This window comes from Eubalaena glacialis, chromosome 17 (genome assembly GCF_028564815.1).
Source record: "Eubalaena glacialis isolate mEubGla1 chromosome 17, mEubGla1.1.hap2.+ XY, whole genome shotgun sequence".
NCBI classification, from domain to species: Eukaryota; Metazoa; Chordata; class Mammalia; order Artiodactyla; family Balaenidae; genus Eubalaena; species Eubalaena glacialis.
The window spans coordinates 81,123,136-81,138,232 of record NC_083732.1 but is presented as its reverse complement, the minus strand read 5'-3'; the positions used below and the strand labels follow the sequence as shown (position 1 = coordinate 81,138,232).

The 15,097-nt window shown below is 55.2% G+C and overlaps 1 protein-coding gene across 2 annotated transcripts in view; it reads left to right on the top strand.

The window, feature by feature from the left end:
• Positions 1-11,734, top strand: part of ST3GAL1 (ST3 beta-galactoside alpha-2,3-sialyltransferase 1) — an 87,944-nt gene extending 76,210 nt beyond the window's left edge. For both annotated transcript variants that reach the window (XM_061172273.1, XM_061172274.1), the window contains exons 4-8: positions 1,213-1,409; positions 2,572-2,751; positions 4,058-4,103; positions 5,227-5,346; positions 7,266-11,734. In XM_061172273.1, coding sequence (XP_061028256.1) covers positions 1,213-1,409; positions 2,572-2,751; positions 4,058-4,103; positions 5,227-5,346; positions 7,266-7,439 — 717 coding nt within the window. In that variant the 3' untranslated portion in view covers positions 7,440-11,734. The remainder of the gene's footprint in view (positions 1-1,212; positions 1,410-2,571; positions 2,752-4,057; positions 4,104-5,226; positions 5,347-7,265) is intronic.
• Positions 11,735-15,097: the final 3,363 nt, after the last annotated feature.

The window sequence follows — 15,097 nt, the reverse complement described above, 5'->3', positions numbered from 1 at the left end:
TGGGGATGCTGATTCCTCCAATGCCAGGTGGGGACCAGATGCCTGGGGATCTCCCTACGCAATCCCCCCATCACTGATCTCCTAGACAGTGGCCAAAGCAGCTGCTAGCCTCACCTTTCTCTCCCAGCCCCTCCCCTGTCCCTGGGGTTGGGAGTGATTGGTGGGACTCACCCCACAGCCACCTCCCCCTCCCCAAGCTCAGGGACTGGGCTTTCCAAAGGTCAAGGTTCCAGGGCTCTGAGGCAGGGGTGATGTTGTGGGAGAGACTTCAAGGTGGGTTTATAAAAGCCTGGCTTCAAATCCTGCTTTGGATTCGGGACACATGCTCAACCAACCGACCTGGGCCCCAGAGCATCCTTTCTCGTCTGCCTTTCAAGTGACACGGCCCTGCGGCTTGGTGACACGGGCAGATGCGATGCTTCTTAGGAAATCTCTCCAGGTTTCACTCTGAGTGGGGGAGTAATGTGCATCAGCGAGTGGTCACCATGTAGCGTGGCCGAGCTCCCCCTGAGGCAGTGGACAGACGTGGTGTACAGAGAGGGAATCAATAGGGTGACCCACTCGTCCCACTTTTAGCACTGAGAGTCCTGCTTCTAGGGAAACCCCTGGGCCAACCAGGTGGCTGGTCACCCTCAGGATAAACCCAGTGTTTGCCTCTGCCTGTGGGTTAGAGAGGTCCCAGGGCAGCTGATCTTGGGTGTGGGTGTGAAAACAATTTGTTAAGCAGACATTGGACTCCTTGATGCATCCGGTAAAGCGCTGATTCTTGATGCATCCGGCAAAGGGCTGATTCTTGGGTCTGGCTGGAGCCCGGTGGTCCTGGGGCTGCGGGAGCTGAGAGGCGGGAGGGTGAGGGGAGCAGAGGGAGGGGAGGCGGGCGTGGAGGGTCACCTGACCCCTCTCCCATGTGCTTTACTCATACCAGCCAGTCTCACTGCGTCGAGGCCCGAGCTGTACCTCGCACATAGTAGGTGCTCAATAAACCTTTGTAGAATGAGTGAATGACCTCTTGCCTTCCCATCTCCCTGAGTGGCCCTTGGGCTCCTGGCAGGGGAGGTGGCTGTCTGAGCTGCCTGCATCTCCAGGTGCCCAGCAGAGAGAAGGGTACTCGGGAGGGGCTGGGTGACCAACCACAGGGGGCTCGGGGCCCAGCAGCGGGGGGCCAGAGGTAACACATCCCGGCTGACTGTGTCCTGCGTCCTCCGCCCACAGAGGCTCCAGCGGGAGAAGCAGCCCAGTAACTTGAACGACACCATCAAGGAGCTGTTCCAGGTGGTGCCCGGGAACGTGGACCCCCTGCTGGAGAAGAGTTTGGTGGGCTGCCGGCGCTGTGCCGTCGTGGGCAACTCTGGCAACCTGAGGGAGTCCTGGTACGGGCCTCAGATAGACAGTCACGACTTCGTGCTCAGGTAAGCGCCAGCCCCTCGCCCCCCAGGCCACCCCGCTGCCCCCCCCCCGGGCCCCTGGAGCTGCAGGGGGCGTCATGGTTCAGCGTCAGGAGGTCAAGACCCCAGTCTGGGTGTGCCCAGGCTTACCTGGGGACCCCGGGCCCCTCACTACCCCCTCTGGGCCTCAGTTTCCCCATCTGCATTGCAGATGGACCAACAGGGCCTCTCTGGACGGAGAGAGGAAACCATACACAGAGGTACCCAGGGGGCTGGGAGCTTGGCCTTGAGAGGCCTGGCCAGAGGGCAAGACTAACTTGAGGACTCTTGTTTAATCTTTAAAATCCATCCCTGTCTGGGAATTCCCTGGTGGTCCAGTGGTTAGGACTCGGCACTCTCACTGCCAGGGGCCGGGGTTCGATCCCTGGTCTGGGAACTAATAAGATCCCGCAAGCCGCGCAGCCAAAAAAATAAATAAAATAAAAGCCATCTCTGTTTTGCCATCTAGGCCATAACATAACTATATACTTTTAATGTAAAATATGTTTCCCTGTCACCAAGTAAAATGGATATTCCAGGAAGATGCCCCACGTCTCTCCCGCGTTTCTTGTCATCCCCACACCAGTCACCCGAACCAGGGGCACCAGTGACTCAGATGAGAAGCACAGGCACCTTCTAGAACCATCCCCTGTTTCTGTGGTCTCTGACTTTATGTCTTTAGACTGCTCACCTGGCCTCGGGGAACCTCAGTGTACCTGGTGTCCAGTGGGAATGTCCATGGTGAGGGGGAAAGAGTCAGGTTCAGGGTCAGACAGGCCCTGAGTTCAAGGCTGCCTCTGGGTTACTCTGTGTTCTGGGATAAATTCTTTGCACTCAGATTTCTTTGGCCATAAAAATAGGACCATAAAGTACGTACTGGACACCGTCATCATTAAGGGTCAATGATGTGTGTCAGTGGACCAGGACAGAGTAGGCCATCGATGGTGGCTATGGTCAGGCTCACTTGAGATCATAAATGAGAAAAAAGTAGCAAAAGCCTCTCAGCTGTGCCGCAGTTGCTCCCATTTTACAGATGAGGAAGTTGGGGCCCAGCGAAAGGGGCACAGCGCAGCCTCGCGGAGCTGAAGCTGACCCTCAGAATCGGTGCCCCAGTGTGATGCCTGTTCTCTCTCTCTCCCCGTCCCAGGATGAACAAGGCCCCCACGGCAGGGTTTGAGGCCGACGTGGGCAGCAAGACCACCCACCACCTCGTGTACCCTGAGAGCTTCCGGGAGCTGGCGGAGAACGTCAGCATGGTCCTGGTCCCCTTCAAGACCACCGACCTGCAGTGGGTGGTCAGTGCTACCACCACAGGCACCATCTCCCAGTGAGTCCCCTCGGGGCATCCGGATGAGGGTCACTGCTTGTCCCGCTACTGCCCCTTGCTGTGTGAGGGCCTCTGAGCCCCCCGCCATGCTGTTCCACCCCCTACAGCCATGCTCGTGCTGTTCCTCCCCCGGAACACCTCCCCTCCCCAGGCCTCCTCCTGGAGGGCAGAGCCCCAGTCCCCCGGCCGCCTCCAGACCCTCCGGCTCTTCTTGGTACCCCTCCTCCCATCACCGCGATGCACCCGGAGCTCCGGCCTTGCTCTTCCTCGTGACTTCCCGCTCCCCCGAATAGACCTCCCAGGTTTGCTTCCCCAGACACCCTGGAAACCCCTCGGGAGAGGGAGCCCCGCTGGAAAGGACACAGCGTGTGTTAGTTCTGACCCCGTCCTCACCTCTGGGGTGCTCCCCGTTGATGACAGCCTCGGCCCACCCCCGCTTCGCAAACCGTCAAAATGGCGCCGGCTGGGCTGGGGGGCGCGGGCGGGGAGACCGGGCGAGGAGCACGTCGGCTCCGGCTGCCTTGAGCACCGAGGCGCTCACATCTTCTGATTTGTTCCGGGCACTTGGCACGGGGCTCAGTGAATTCCGGCTAGTCCTTCTCATGACCTCCGTCCTCCAGGGAGACCCGGAGGCTTGGCCCCTATGCAGAGCCAGGCTCGCACCTGCCTGAAGAGAAGTGGCTTAGTGCCCAGATGGCCAAAAGCCTCCTTGTCTGAGGCCTGGTTAGGAAACCCGAGGGATTTGGGTGCGGGAAACCAGGGGGCTGTGCTCAGAGGAGGAGGGCAGTGAGGGAAGCGGGCTCAGGCAGGGGAGGAGCTGGACCAGCCAGGGCTCAGCTGCCGGCTCCTTCCTCCTGGTCCCACAGTCTGGAACGTGACTTGTACCCGAGGTAGATGCAACGTGAGGCCAGGTGGCCAGGCCCTTACACCGTCATCTTGGGGGCATGTGAAATCTTGGAGATGAAAAGGGGGCCATTGTGGGCCTATCAGCCAGCGTCCCAGCAGCGGGGGATGGGTGTTGTGGGCCCCTCCCCGCTCCGTGCATCTTGTGCTGTGTGCACGGCTTGGAGCAATCCCCCTTCTTAACCTTTCTGGGAGAAGGCGGCATAACGCAGCAGAAGGTCCTCGAAGTAGCCACGATCGCCCTCTGGTGTCCACAGTGGGCCACTGCGAGGAGGTGGGGTCCCTTGGGGAATGAGTGTGCTTTCCCGCTTGCCCCACCTGCCTCTCCAGCCCTGCCCCTACCAGCTGATGCCCAGGCCGCCAGCCCCCTCCCACATTAACCACCTGCCTTGTCCTCCCGCAGCACCTACGTTCCTGTCCCCACGAAGATCAAGGTGAAAAAGAATAAGGTGAGTCAAGGCTCAGGTGCCTTGTCCTCTGAGCTCAGCCTCGCTTTCAAGGCTCTGCGTGAGGACAGAGAGCACCGTCTCCCCGCTCTGCCAGCATCTGGCGGCGGAGGGCCACTGGGACCCCGGGCTGGTGGGGGTGGTGGCCTCCCACTTAGAGAGTGGAGAGACGAACCCTGGAGAGGTTCCCTAAGCCTGGACCCTGGACCTGCAGCACCACCCGGGAGCTTGTCACCAATGCAAATCCTCAGGCCACCCCAGATCTGCTGAATCAGAAACGCTGGGTTTTTTCAAACCCCCCAGGGATGCTGGTGCTGTTTGAGAACCACTGCCCTACAGCGTGAGCATCTCAAAGCCAGACCTCGTCACCTGTCTCCATATCTGCATCTTCCCCAGTGGGCCCTGGAATGGGGTTGGCTAAGATGTGGGCAAGGGGCAGAGGGATGAAGGAAATGAAGTGTCCACCACACCAGACCTTTGCATACACTGTCATGTGTAGATGGAGAGATCAGGTTCAGAGAAGTCAGGTAATTTGCCCAGAGACACACAGCTAGTTCACTGTATGGCTGGAGCTGATGTCTTCCCAATGGTGGCTGTGTGACATTGAGCATGTCACTTAGCCTCTCTGAGCCTCGGTTTCCTCATCTGTAACATGAGGAGAGGGAGAGCTGGCATGTGGGGTCATTTTAGGGACTGGAGATCATTCAGGCCCATGTTAGGCTGACAGGTGGCTCGGTGCCTTCCTGCAGCATGACAGGAGTGTCCTTGTCCCCAGCTCATGCTCTTCCCTGGAACCTTCTCCTGCAGCCTCATGTCCCACTCCTTCGCCTCATTTGATTGTACTTCAGATGTCACCTTGTCTGCAAGCCTTCACACCCCAGTGCCTTATCACCTCCTCTGCTTTGTTTTCTCTCCATAGTCTCATCATTCTTTTCTAGCATCCTCTGTGTCTCCGTGATTTAGGTCACGGTCCATCTTTTCCACTAGAACGTAACACCCCCACCCCGAGTGCAGGGTTATGAGTTCCAGTCACAACAGGGTCCCCTGAGGTTACAATAGCGTGTGGCACCTAACACATGTCTGGTATCCTTCTCCAGACCCCTCACCGTGTCCTCCCCTCCCGCAGATCCTGATTTACCACCCAGCCTTCATCAAGTACGTCTTCGATAGCTGGCTGCAGGGCCACGGGCGGTACCCATCCACCGGCATCCTCTCGGTCATCTTCTCACTGCACATCTGTGATGAGGTAGGACCCCCTCTCCCATGCCTGCCTGCGCCCCCTAGCAGGTCGGGGACCGAGGACTCCTCATTCCGTGTTCTCAAGAGGGGCGGCGAGAGCGCCTGCAGTCAGGCAGACCTCTATCCCCCCTCCCGGCCCCGGCATAGCCTGTCTCTTCTAGAAGCTCCGATCCTGTCTCTACGGTGAGGCTTGCACTGTCTCCCGTACAGGATGTTTTGGGGAGTGGCCGTGTTCTCTTGGTGTGTGAGGTCCCCAGGCAGAGCCTGGCCCAGCAGGTGGAAGCTCAGATCTGATCTGGGGGCAAAATAAGCATATCTTGCCCCCAGGGGCATATTATAATCGGGGGAGCTGTCTGGGGTTGTGGTTTCGATCTCAGTTGCTCATCAGAATCATCTGTGGAGCTAAATTCCAGCCCCCAGGCCACAGCCCAGCCCACTTCCACCAGAATTCCTGAGGTTGGGAACCCGGCACCCAGGGGTTCCACTGTTCACCAAGGTTGAGAATCAGTGATTTTGCCAACCGTGCGTTTCCCATCGTGGACTCTCCTCTCCGTCCGCCAGCCTGGGCCTGGGTTTCCATCAACGATCTGGGGTGCTCGCTGCCCCTGGACAGTGAAGCAGGACGGGGACCACAGTGCCCCCCGCTTCTTCCCTGGCCCTGGGTTCAGGCAGGGCACTCCGCTGTCCCTTCTTGTCACGTATGGCCCATCCCCGCCCTCGCCCCGTCAGGCTCATCATTGGACATTGCAGGGAGGAGGGGTCGAGGGGGTAGCAAGGTCCACCCACCGTCTCTGCTTCGGTTGTTCTGCCACCATCTTCGCCCGCCTTTCACCCCAGAAACCATACCTGCCTCTCATCTCCCCACCAAGCCCCTACCTCCAGCTGGCTGGTTACAGAGCCTGTGGGCCTCTGCCTCAGAAATGCTCCTCCCATCCCTTACCGCGTGCTCTGGGGCGGGCCCGTGTCCCTGCTGGCATTTTCGGAAAAGGCTGCACTTGCCACGGAGCTGTCTCCTGCCCCTGGTGGGTCCCCGCCCCTGAAAGCTGTCTGCCACTCTGCGGCCCACATAGCTTTCCCTCTCCCTGGAAGCCTCTCCTCCCGTCCCTTCCTGGTCACCTTCTACTCATTTTTCAAGACCCAGTTCAAGTGTCACTTGGTTGAAAGAGCTCTCTCTGCTCTCTCCGGCCTCCTGCCCCTCTGTCCTCGGTGCTGAGGGAGCCCCGGCATTAGCCCCTGTCCCCCACGGGGGCTCGGTTGGTGCTTGTTATAATTTAGGAGCGCCAAGGGCTGAGACCTGACTCCTGCCTCCCTGATTGCGCCAGCATCCGCCTGAACTCTGATGGATTTAATGCAGCACCTGGCACAGAATAAGTGCTCAGTAAAAGTTTGTCATGCATAAGAAGCACCCCACCCCGTGCTCCACCCACCGAACAGTGAGGACCCCTGGACCAGATGGGTGTTAGCCCAATGGAAGACAAGGATCAGCATCTACCGCCCACCTCACTGTGGTCATCACTCTTGGCCCCATTTTCCATACGAGGAAAGTGAGGCTCAGAGAAGCGATTTGGCACTTGCAGGGTGTATCAGCAAGAGGTAGAGCTGGGATTTGGGGCAGGCTGCTGGGCTTCGAAGCCCTGCTCCTCAAGCCTTGGAGAAGAGGTTGTGCCTCCCCAGAGGTGGACCCAGCACCCTCAGGGCCACCCACAAGCAGTACCTCCCACTGTGCCTTCTGGCATTGGACTTGACTTCTACTCAACTTGCCTTTGCTTCACCAAGCCTCTGGGAGTTCCAGGCTCCTGGAGAGGGGTTTATGTGAATCCTTGGAAGTGGTGTTTACAGAGTCTGGGGGTGCCTGCAGGCTGTCTCTGTTAGAGGGTCCACCTGCAGCCCTGCTGTCCGGTTCTCACGTTTGCTTTGCCCCGGCAGGTGGACTTGTACGGCTTCGGGGCGGACGGCAAAGGTAACTGGCATCACTACTGGGAGAACAACCCGTCGGCGGGGGCTTTTCGAAAGACGGGGGTGCACGACGGGGACTTCGAGTCCAACGTGACGGCCACCTTGGCATCCATCCACAAAATCCGGATCTTTAAGGGAAGATGATGCTGTGAAGGGCCAAGGACAGATGCACCAGAGCGCACCTCTCCACATCCAGCCCCAGCTTCTCACCGGAGCCATTGCGCTCTGGGAACTTGGAGGGCCAGCCTCAGGGGTGTGCCCAGGTGCCCCTCGCAGCCTCTTGCTCCCCAACATTTGGCAGCATCTACTCAGCAAGGTTGCCGAGCCCTGCCGGGGCTGCAGAGCAAGTCTCAGAACCAGTCTGGGGTGGGGAGACCCCTCTCGCTGCTGTTCCGGGCTGGGGAAGGTGGGGAGACTGAGGAGAGGTCCAATCCGAAGATTCCCACATTCTAAAGAAGAGGATGGTCTCCTGGGGAGGACGCACAGAGACTCTCCTCTGCTGAGCAGTCCGGGGCCAGCTCTCTGATTCTCGCTGGGAAGTTCCTGGGTGAGGATGACCCCCAGGACAGCCATGTGGGGCGCCCCTCACATGGTAGGACCACCCCGCCTTCCCTTTCTGCCCAAAGCTCATTTATGATGGCCAGAAGGGCTCCTCACCCCCTAAGGTCTTCAGAGACTCTAAATATCCAGATGTCTCTTTCCCAAGCTGCTGTTCCCTTGAGTAATCAATCTTTGTGGTTCTCATGATGGCTGAGAGTAGATCTGACTCCTTCCGTGTGCCTTTGTATTGGGGAGAGAGATGCATGCATTTGGCTGAAATGAGGCAAAAGCCCCGACTTGGGAAAGGGGACCGCAGCAGTGCACTCCCCTTATTCTGTAGCTGGGGACAGTTTTCTAGTTTTCCTGAGCCAGCGTCTGAGTTGGAACAAAGCTCGGATGATACTCGGCTCCATCCAGAGGCCCATCAGCCATGGACTGTCCATTCTTATTTTCACAGACTGCTGGATTTGGTGCCCATAACCTTCCAGAGCTGTGCGGGAGGCTGCCGCCAGCCAGCAGTTTCCCCCAGGGATCTACTCTCTGGGCCAGATCCCTCCTGGCCACCTGTGTGGTGTCCTGGGGGTTGCAGGGTCATCCTAGGAACGTGACCATCAGAGGGGAGAAGTCATACCTCATCCTTCACGTCCCAGCTGCTCTTTCTTCCTTGTCAGCCTTCCTGATTATTTATTGTTTTGTTTTTAAAATTCAGCTGACATCATCTGCACTTTGTGACTCAATTGCTCTCGCTTCAGCTGGCAGCTGGGGTATGGGCGCTCAAAGCCAGTTTTGTAGGAATCCTCAGACTTGGGGTACCGTAGTGTCTAGGGCTTGAGGGCTTGCTGGTGGGCAGATCCTGCGGTGTCAGGTTGGTAGGTTTGTAGAATGCTCTGTACCTCCTTCTCTCCCAGTCCTACCTTTCTTCTTTCTCATTATGGGCTTAGATTCAGTCTCAGGCTAGGAATCGCCAAACCCAGCGGCACTGTCTTGGGGCCGGGTGGGGAGTAGAGTCACAGGCGTAAAAGGACAGTGATTTTTGGCTCCAGTTGCTGACATTTAATCAAAACAAAACAAACAAACAAAAAAAAACAGCCCGTTTTTTCTGTCAAGAGCATTTCCTAAAAGGCCACGGATACTTTGAGGAGTTGTGACCATGTCCTGGTCTGGGAAGCCAGGGGGCTGCCTCCGCTGCTCCCTGCAGCCCTCTGGATAAGCCCTGCCCTCCCCAGCCTCACTTTCTCCCTCTGCAAATGGGGAGGGAGGAATTATGAAGGTCACGGACCACAGATGGCAACGGGCATTCACAAGCATCCCTAGAAGTCACACACCATGTTTGTTTTTCCCCTGAGTCTCCGTATATGAGTATCTTCCTGGGGAGAGGTTCCAGTTTTTATTCGATTCTCCAAGATTCAGGATCCAGAAAGTGTTTTTTAAAAGCTAACAAACAAAAACCTGTTCCAGCTTTAAAATTCTGCAAAATTGAAGACCCTCTTGACTGAGAAAAGGCTTGTAAATTGCTGTGAGGTCATTATTCTGAACATAAATCCTCAGAGGCTAGAGCTCATGGGAGTACTTGATGTGAAGAATTCAGCAAACGTGTTGGTCGGCTGATTAATCCCAGGGACAAACCTTGCAGAAGTGGACACTGGCGCAGGGAGCGGTGTGGGCTGACCCCTGAGCTCTCTCTCCCCTTCTCCTGAAAGCCAAGTCTGTTCGGGATGATGGGGTCAGAGTGCTGAGTCAGGTCCCCAGAGCAGACAGGTGTCCACAGCTGAGCTGCACGCCACCTGGGTCGGCCGCCTGGTCCCCACTCCACCTCTCCTTCCCACTAGAGATGCCTTTCAGCCCTTGGATCCCATTTTACAGACGAGAAAAGCAACGCCAGAGAAGGAAAGTGATTGCAAAAATGAGCCAATTGTGAAACAGATTTTGAGCCGAAATAGGGTGTTCTTGGCTCCACGTTATAACATCTAGAGGTGGGCTTTCCCAGCCAGGCTCATCCAGCCCCTCAAAGAACTGTAGTCGGTGTAGGTTTCGGACTACAAGCCTCTCACCACCAGGCTTCGTTCTCAGGCTGCCCACGGTGGCCCGAGGCAAGCGGTAACCTCTGCCTTCTCACACCGTCCTTCCAGTGGAGGAGACAGCATCATGCTTTCCCAGAGCTGGGGCAGACATCATCTTATGGCTTAACAACGGCCACCTAACGGAATCCAGCCAGCCATTGTGGCCGGGATTAACGCACCATTGCCTTAAACCAGCGGGGCCCATACCGGGGTGAAGGTGGCTGAGAACTGGACAAGAGTGTTTTCCACGGGGATTTGGCCATCAGCTGGAGGGCGAGAAGCACCCACACGGGGAGGCTCCTGCATGAACAGTGTACGCAGTTGGGCTCCCCGGGGCTCCAGGATCCCAGCCCAGGGCTCTGTCCGCTCTGCGGACAGAGAGCTCCTTGGAGACCAGCCCCGGGCACGAAGCAGAGGTGTTTCTGCCTGCAACAATCAATGCTGAGCCTGAAGCCGAAAGGCTGAACTGATGAGGGAGAGAGATGTCACCAACATCCCAGACATCTGACTCCCCCAGGGAGTAAGGAGACTGCTTTCTCAGCTGGAGCAAAGCAGTGCCTGCAGCCACACAACCCCTGGAGCCTCTGCTCTCACCCACCTGTAGGGGAGCAAAGGAGGGTGGGTTTGTAGTAATCTGGGGAAGAGAAGAAAGTTCTTGAATTGATGCCTTTTGAAACCCTGGCTTCATCAGGCATCGTCCAGCAAACCACGTGGGCTGGGCTTAGTGGGAGAAGCCAGATCCAAGGAAATAGGACCTAAAAGAGAGAAGCCAGGTAAGAAGGGGGGGGGCAGGCGATTTTTGTCATGGGTGGTGGGGGTGGGTTCGGGGACCTGATGGCATCCCAGGCTCTGCCGTGGCCAGAAGGGCCAGCGAGAGGCCAATCCTACCTCGACGCAATCTGGGCCTCTGGATCAAAGGTGGAACAGAATCACAGAGAATATTTAGAACTGTGATGTTTGCTTTAACTGTTCTCTTCAAGGCAGCCTGAACCCAAAGGAAAAATGGAAAACTGAAAAGAGCTCACTCTCCCTCTCATGGTTGTGGTCAGAAATGCTTTCTCCAGGGAAGCCAAAGATGGCTGGACTCCAACCACGTGCCATCAGGGACTGGCAACTGTCCTCACTCTTCCAAAGAGTTCGGAGATGTCACTGTGTCCATCATGGACATCTGGTTTGCAGCAGACGTGGCCTCAGGCCACTGGCTGGTCATCCTCTCCTGGGGTCTGAGCTAACAAGTTTTGAGCCCTCCTCGGGGGCAGTCCACGACACCTCTGCAAAAAAAAGAAGAGGGTGTAGGAGGAACAGCGGGCCAGGCAAAACAGCATCACGTCGTCTGTCCTTACCCAAAGCACTGCATTTCCTGCAAGCAGCCAGCCTCTGGCCTCCTGTTTCCCTCCCAGACCATCAGAGGTCCGTACTCGTGTTGAACTTGACCCCGTTGCTCAGTTTCTGAACTGCCCTTGTCGCCCTCCTGCCCAACATCCTGGTCCAGACATCAGCTTTAACCTGGGAGACCTCACTGGGCCCCGGTAGGATGGACATGGGTGCACCATCACGTTAGCACTTAACTGAATTCATGTCAAAGCCAAAGTTTCCTGAGCACTTTTTCCTCTTTGCAATCTTGTTGGGTTGGTTAGTGGTGTTTTAAAATCCGCTTTCTTTGCCCCCCTTTGCCTCACTCCCATGTTTTGCAGCTAAGTGTTTGTTCATCTGGATGCTTTTTGAATGAAGTTGGCACGAGTCTGCCTTCCTCAGCCTCTGCTCTGTTTCTTATTTTTAATTTATTGTTGAACATTTCCAATGATCCGAATCAAAGTGAATAAAAAAGAGCTATTTTATTGTTTGGGTGTGTCTGTCGTTTTTCTGTGAGGGCTGTACCTTGGTGCCGTCTCTTGAGGTTTCCACTCAGGAGATGTTTTCAGTCCTAAAAAGACGCCTCCTGTGTTAGTGTCTGCCCTGAACCAAGTGCCCAGATGTTCAGGACATGGAGAGATGGCCTCTCCTCAGATGCAGCCGTGCCTTCTCCCTGCTGTGTGACTGTGGTAAAGTCGCCCAACCTCTCTGAACCTCAGGTGCCTCATCTGTCCAGTGGGGACCACTCTACGGGCCAGCAGAGGGAGTGTGAAATGAAGAATAGATGCATCGTAGGAGGCTGGAGGAGACACAAGCCCGCTGCTCCAAGCGTTTGCTGAATGAAATAGCCCAATGTGGGCAGAGTTCGTGGCCATCCTTCCCAAAGAAGGCTCGTCCATGAATGGATGCAAGTCTGATCCAGAGTTGGCACAAATTGCACAATTTTTAAAATAGATCCAACCATCCACTACCAGGACTCTGTAAAGTTGGTGTAAATAATACTACTTCCCGATTTGCGTGGCACTTTACAGTTTGCACAACACCTCCCTAGGCACGATCTTGAACTCTCTCAGCAGCCCTGCAGAGCTGGTGAATGGGGTGCAGGCAGTTGAGGGCAGGGGTAAGGTTCAAGCCAAGCCTTCCCTCTCCAGATCTGGGGCTCCCTGTTCTCTGCGGTGACACCTCCCGAGTCACTTGAGAAGTTTGTCTGTGGTGACTTTCTGCAGGCAGCCCACGGAGGCAGGACGGTGCGGAGATGAACACGGGCGCCCAGGAGTCAGGCTGCCTGAGTGCCTACTTACTAGCTGTGTGAGTGTGAGCGAGTTCCTTAACCTCTCTGCATATTTCCTTATGGGTAAAGTTGGGGTGATGAAGTACCTCCCATATAAACAGGCGTTGAGGGTTAAGTGAGTTATACCATACCTGGGACCTGCTCTCATCAATTGTTAACAGGATTCCCGACCCTTCACTCCATCAGAGACCCATCTTACCCCAAATTTATTCCTAGTTGGTATCACATTAGAGCTGCAATGTGGACAAGTGGCCACGAGGTGCCGACACCTGGACCCCAGCCCGACCGGATGAGCTCGGCTAGGCAGGAACTCATCACTCCACGGAGCCCCCAGCAGGGAAAGGAAATCAGCCAGGGCCCTCCACAGGGAGCCCCGAGGATCTAAAGGCACTTCTTTGCGACCCTTCAGGCACCTGCCAGAGACAAGCCAAAGCCAGCCTGCTCTGCACCGCCTGACGCTTCCCACAAACGCAGGTCCGCCAGGATTGGTTGTGGGAACCCTGGGGAAATCCACCCAGCAACATCCCTCAGGCTGCTCCAAACACGCACTGGATTGTTCAACAAAGAGCTAATGGAATAAAAAAAAAAAAAAAAAAATATTGTCATTTACTACAACATGGATGGATTTGGAGGGCATGACTCTAAGTGAAATAAGTCAGAAAAACAAATACTGCATGATATCACTTATATGTGGAACCTAAAATATACATCAAACTAGTAATAACAGAAGAGAAACAGACTCACAGATACAGAGAACAAACCAGTGGTTACGGGCTGGGATGGGGGGGCAGCAATGTGGAGGGCACGGGGTGGGAGGAGGGAGGTACAAACTACTGGGTGTAAGATAGACTCAAGGGTGTACTGTACAACATGGGGAATATAGATAATATTTTGTAATAACTGTAAATGGAAAGTAATCTTTAAAAATTGTATAAAAATTATTTTAAAATTAAAAAAATAAGAAGTAAGTTAAATTTTTAAAAATAGATAAAAAACCAACCAAAAAAAGTTTCTAATTTCTTTTTACTTTCTACCATAAGGATCTTTACACGTACACAAAGATTGAAAGGAGAGAGTGGATGATCCCAGGTGTTAGATTCAACGATCCTCAGTGTTTTCCACATACGCCCCCTCATTTTTTCTTTTCCTTTCTTTTTCATCATCATTTTTTGTATCCAGCTGTGTTTAGGGAGCTGCCTCAGATGTCACTTTGCCCCTGTGCGTGAGTGAGTAGGTCTCTCGGAGCGTGCCTGTCCCATCTGCCTGAGTGTCACCCACCGAGTGGGGGTGTCCCCAGGCCCTCTGACGCCCCGTCCTCCAAATGCCTTTGGAAGGTGGTTTATTTACACCAGGATTCACTAAAGTCATGTCACCAAAGGTCTGTCCCTTCCTAAGCAAGGAGGTCATGTGAGGTCCTGGATGCTGTGCTTCTAAGGGCCTGAGAAGAAACATCGCCACTGATTCGTGGGTCCCTCTGTACCCACTGGGGAAGGGCCAGCTTCTCCTTCGCTTCTGCTTCGTTCACTGAGTCAGCACCCATCAAACACCTCTGGGGCTCAGGTACTAACCAGCCCTACTTCATCAATATCCATCTGTGGGACGATGATGGTGATGCATTTTTCCCCTCTCGCCCCCGCCCCGCCCCCAATGCCCACCACTGGGTCTGTCCAAACTCTGGAGCCCTGAAGAGCAAGACGATGCCCCTTCCACATGTCAGAGTCACAGCTCTTTGGTCATCTTCAGCTGAAGCATCAGGTCCTCATGGAATCAGCAAATTCCAGGTAACCTGCTTCTCAGAGTTGCTAGGCACCTCGCCACACCTTTTATCTGTGGTCACATGGAAGGATTCAGAGACTGGTTACACTCAACTCCAGTCCCACTGCTACGGACTGAATTGTGTCCCCAAAATCCATATGTTGAAGCCTTCACCCCCAGTGTGATGGTATTTAGAAATGAGGCCTTTGGGAGATGATTAGGTTTAGATGAGGCCCCATAATGGGGTTAGTGCCCTTATAAGAAGATACATAGTGAGAAGGCAGCTCAGCAAAACCAGATCCCAGCTGGGCTCTGGGAAGCACACCCCTCCCCAAATCTCTCCCCCATCTCCGGATCTCCACGTGGCTCACTGCTCAGGCTGTCCTGGCTGCTGCAATCAGGGATAGAAAAGTCAGTTCAACTGGATGGGATAAGCAAAAGGGAATTGAATATTTTGCTCCAGTTCTAAGCCGCGCTCTCCAATTCAGCTTGACCCGAAGTACAATTAGCATTTGATTTTGACTGGCTCCTGAAGCAATCTCGCCATGAACCCAGAGCTCAGGACAGTAAGGTGGGCTTGAGGCCCTAAGGCCCCAGCCATTTGGAATCACAGACCTGGACCTTGTCAGGCTATGGACCTTGGAGGTCGTGGATCTGGCTGAAAGCCTGCAGGCCAAGAGCACCAAGTTGGTAGAAACTCACATCACCAATTTGCAGTCTGCCGCGAATGAGGGAAAGTAGGCAGCAAGACGGTGTGTACCAGGGAAAGGGAAAGTGTTGCACCCAGATGGCACATGCTGCAA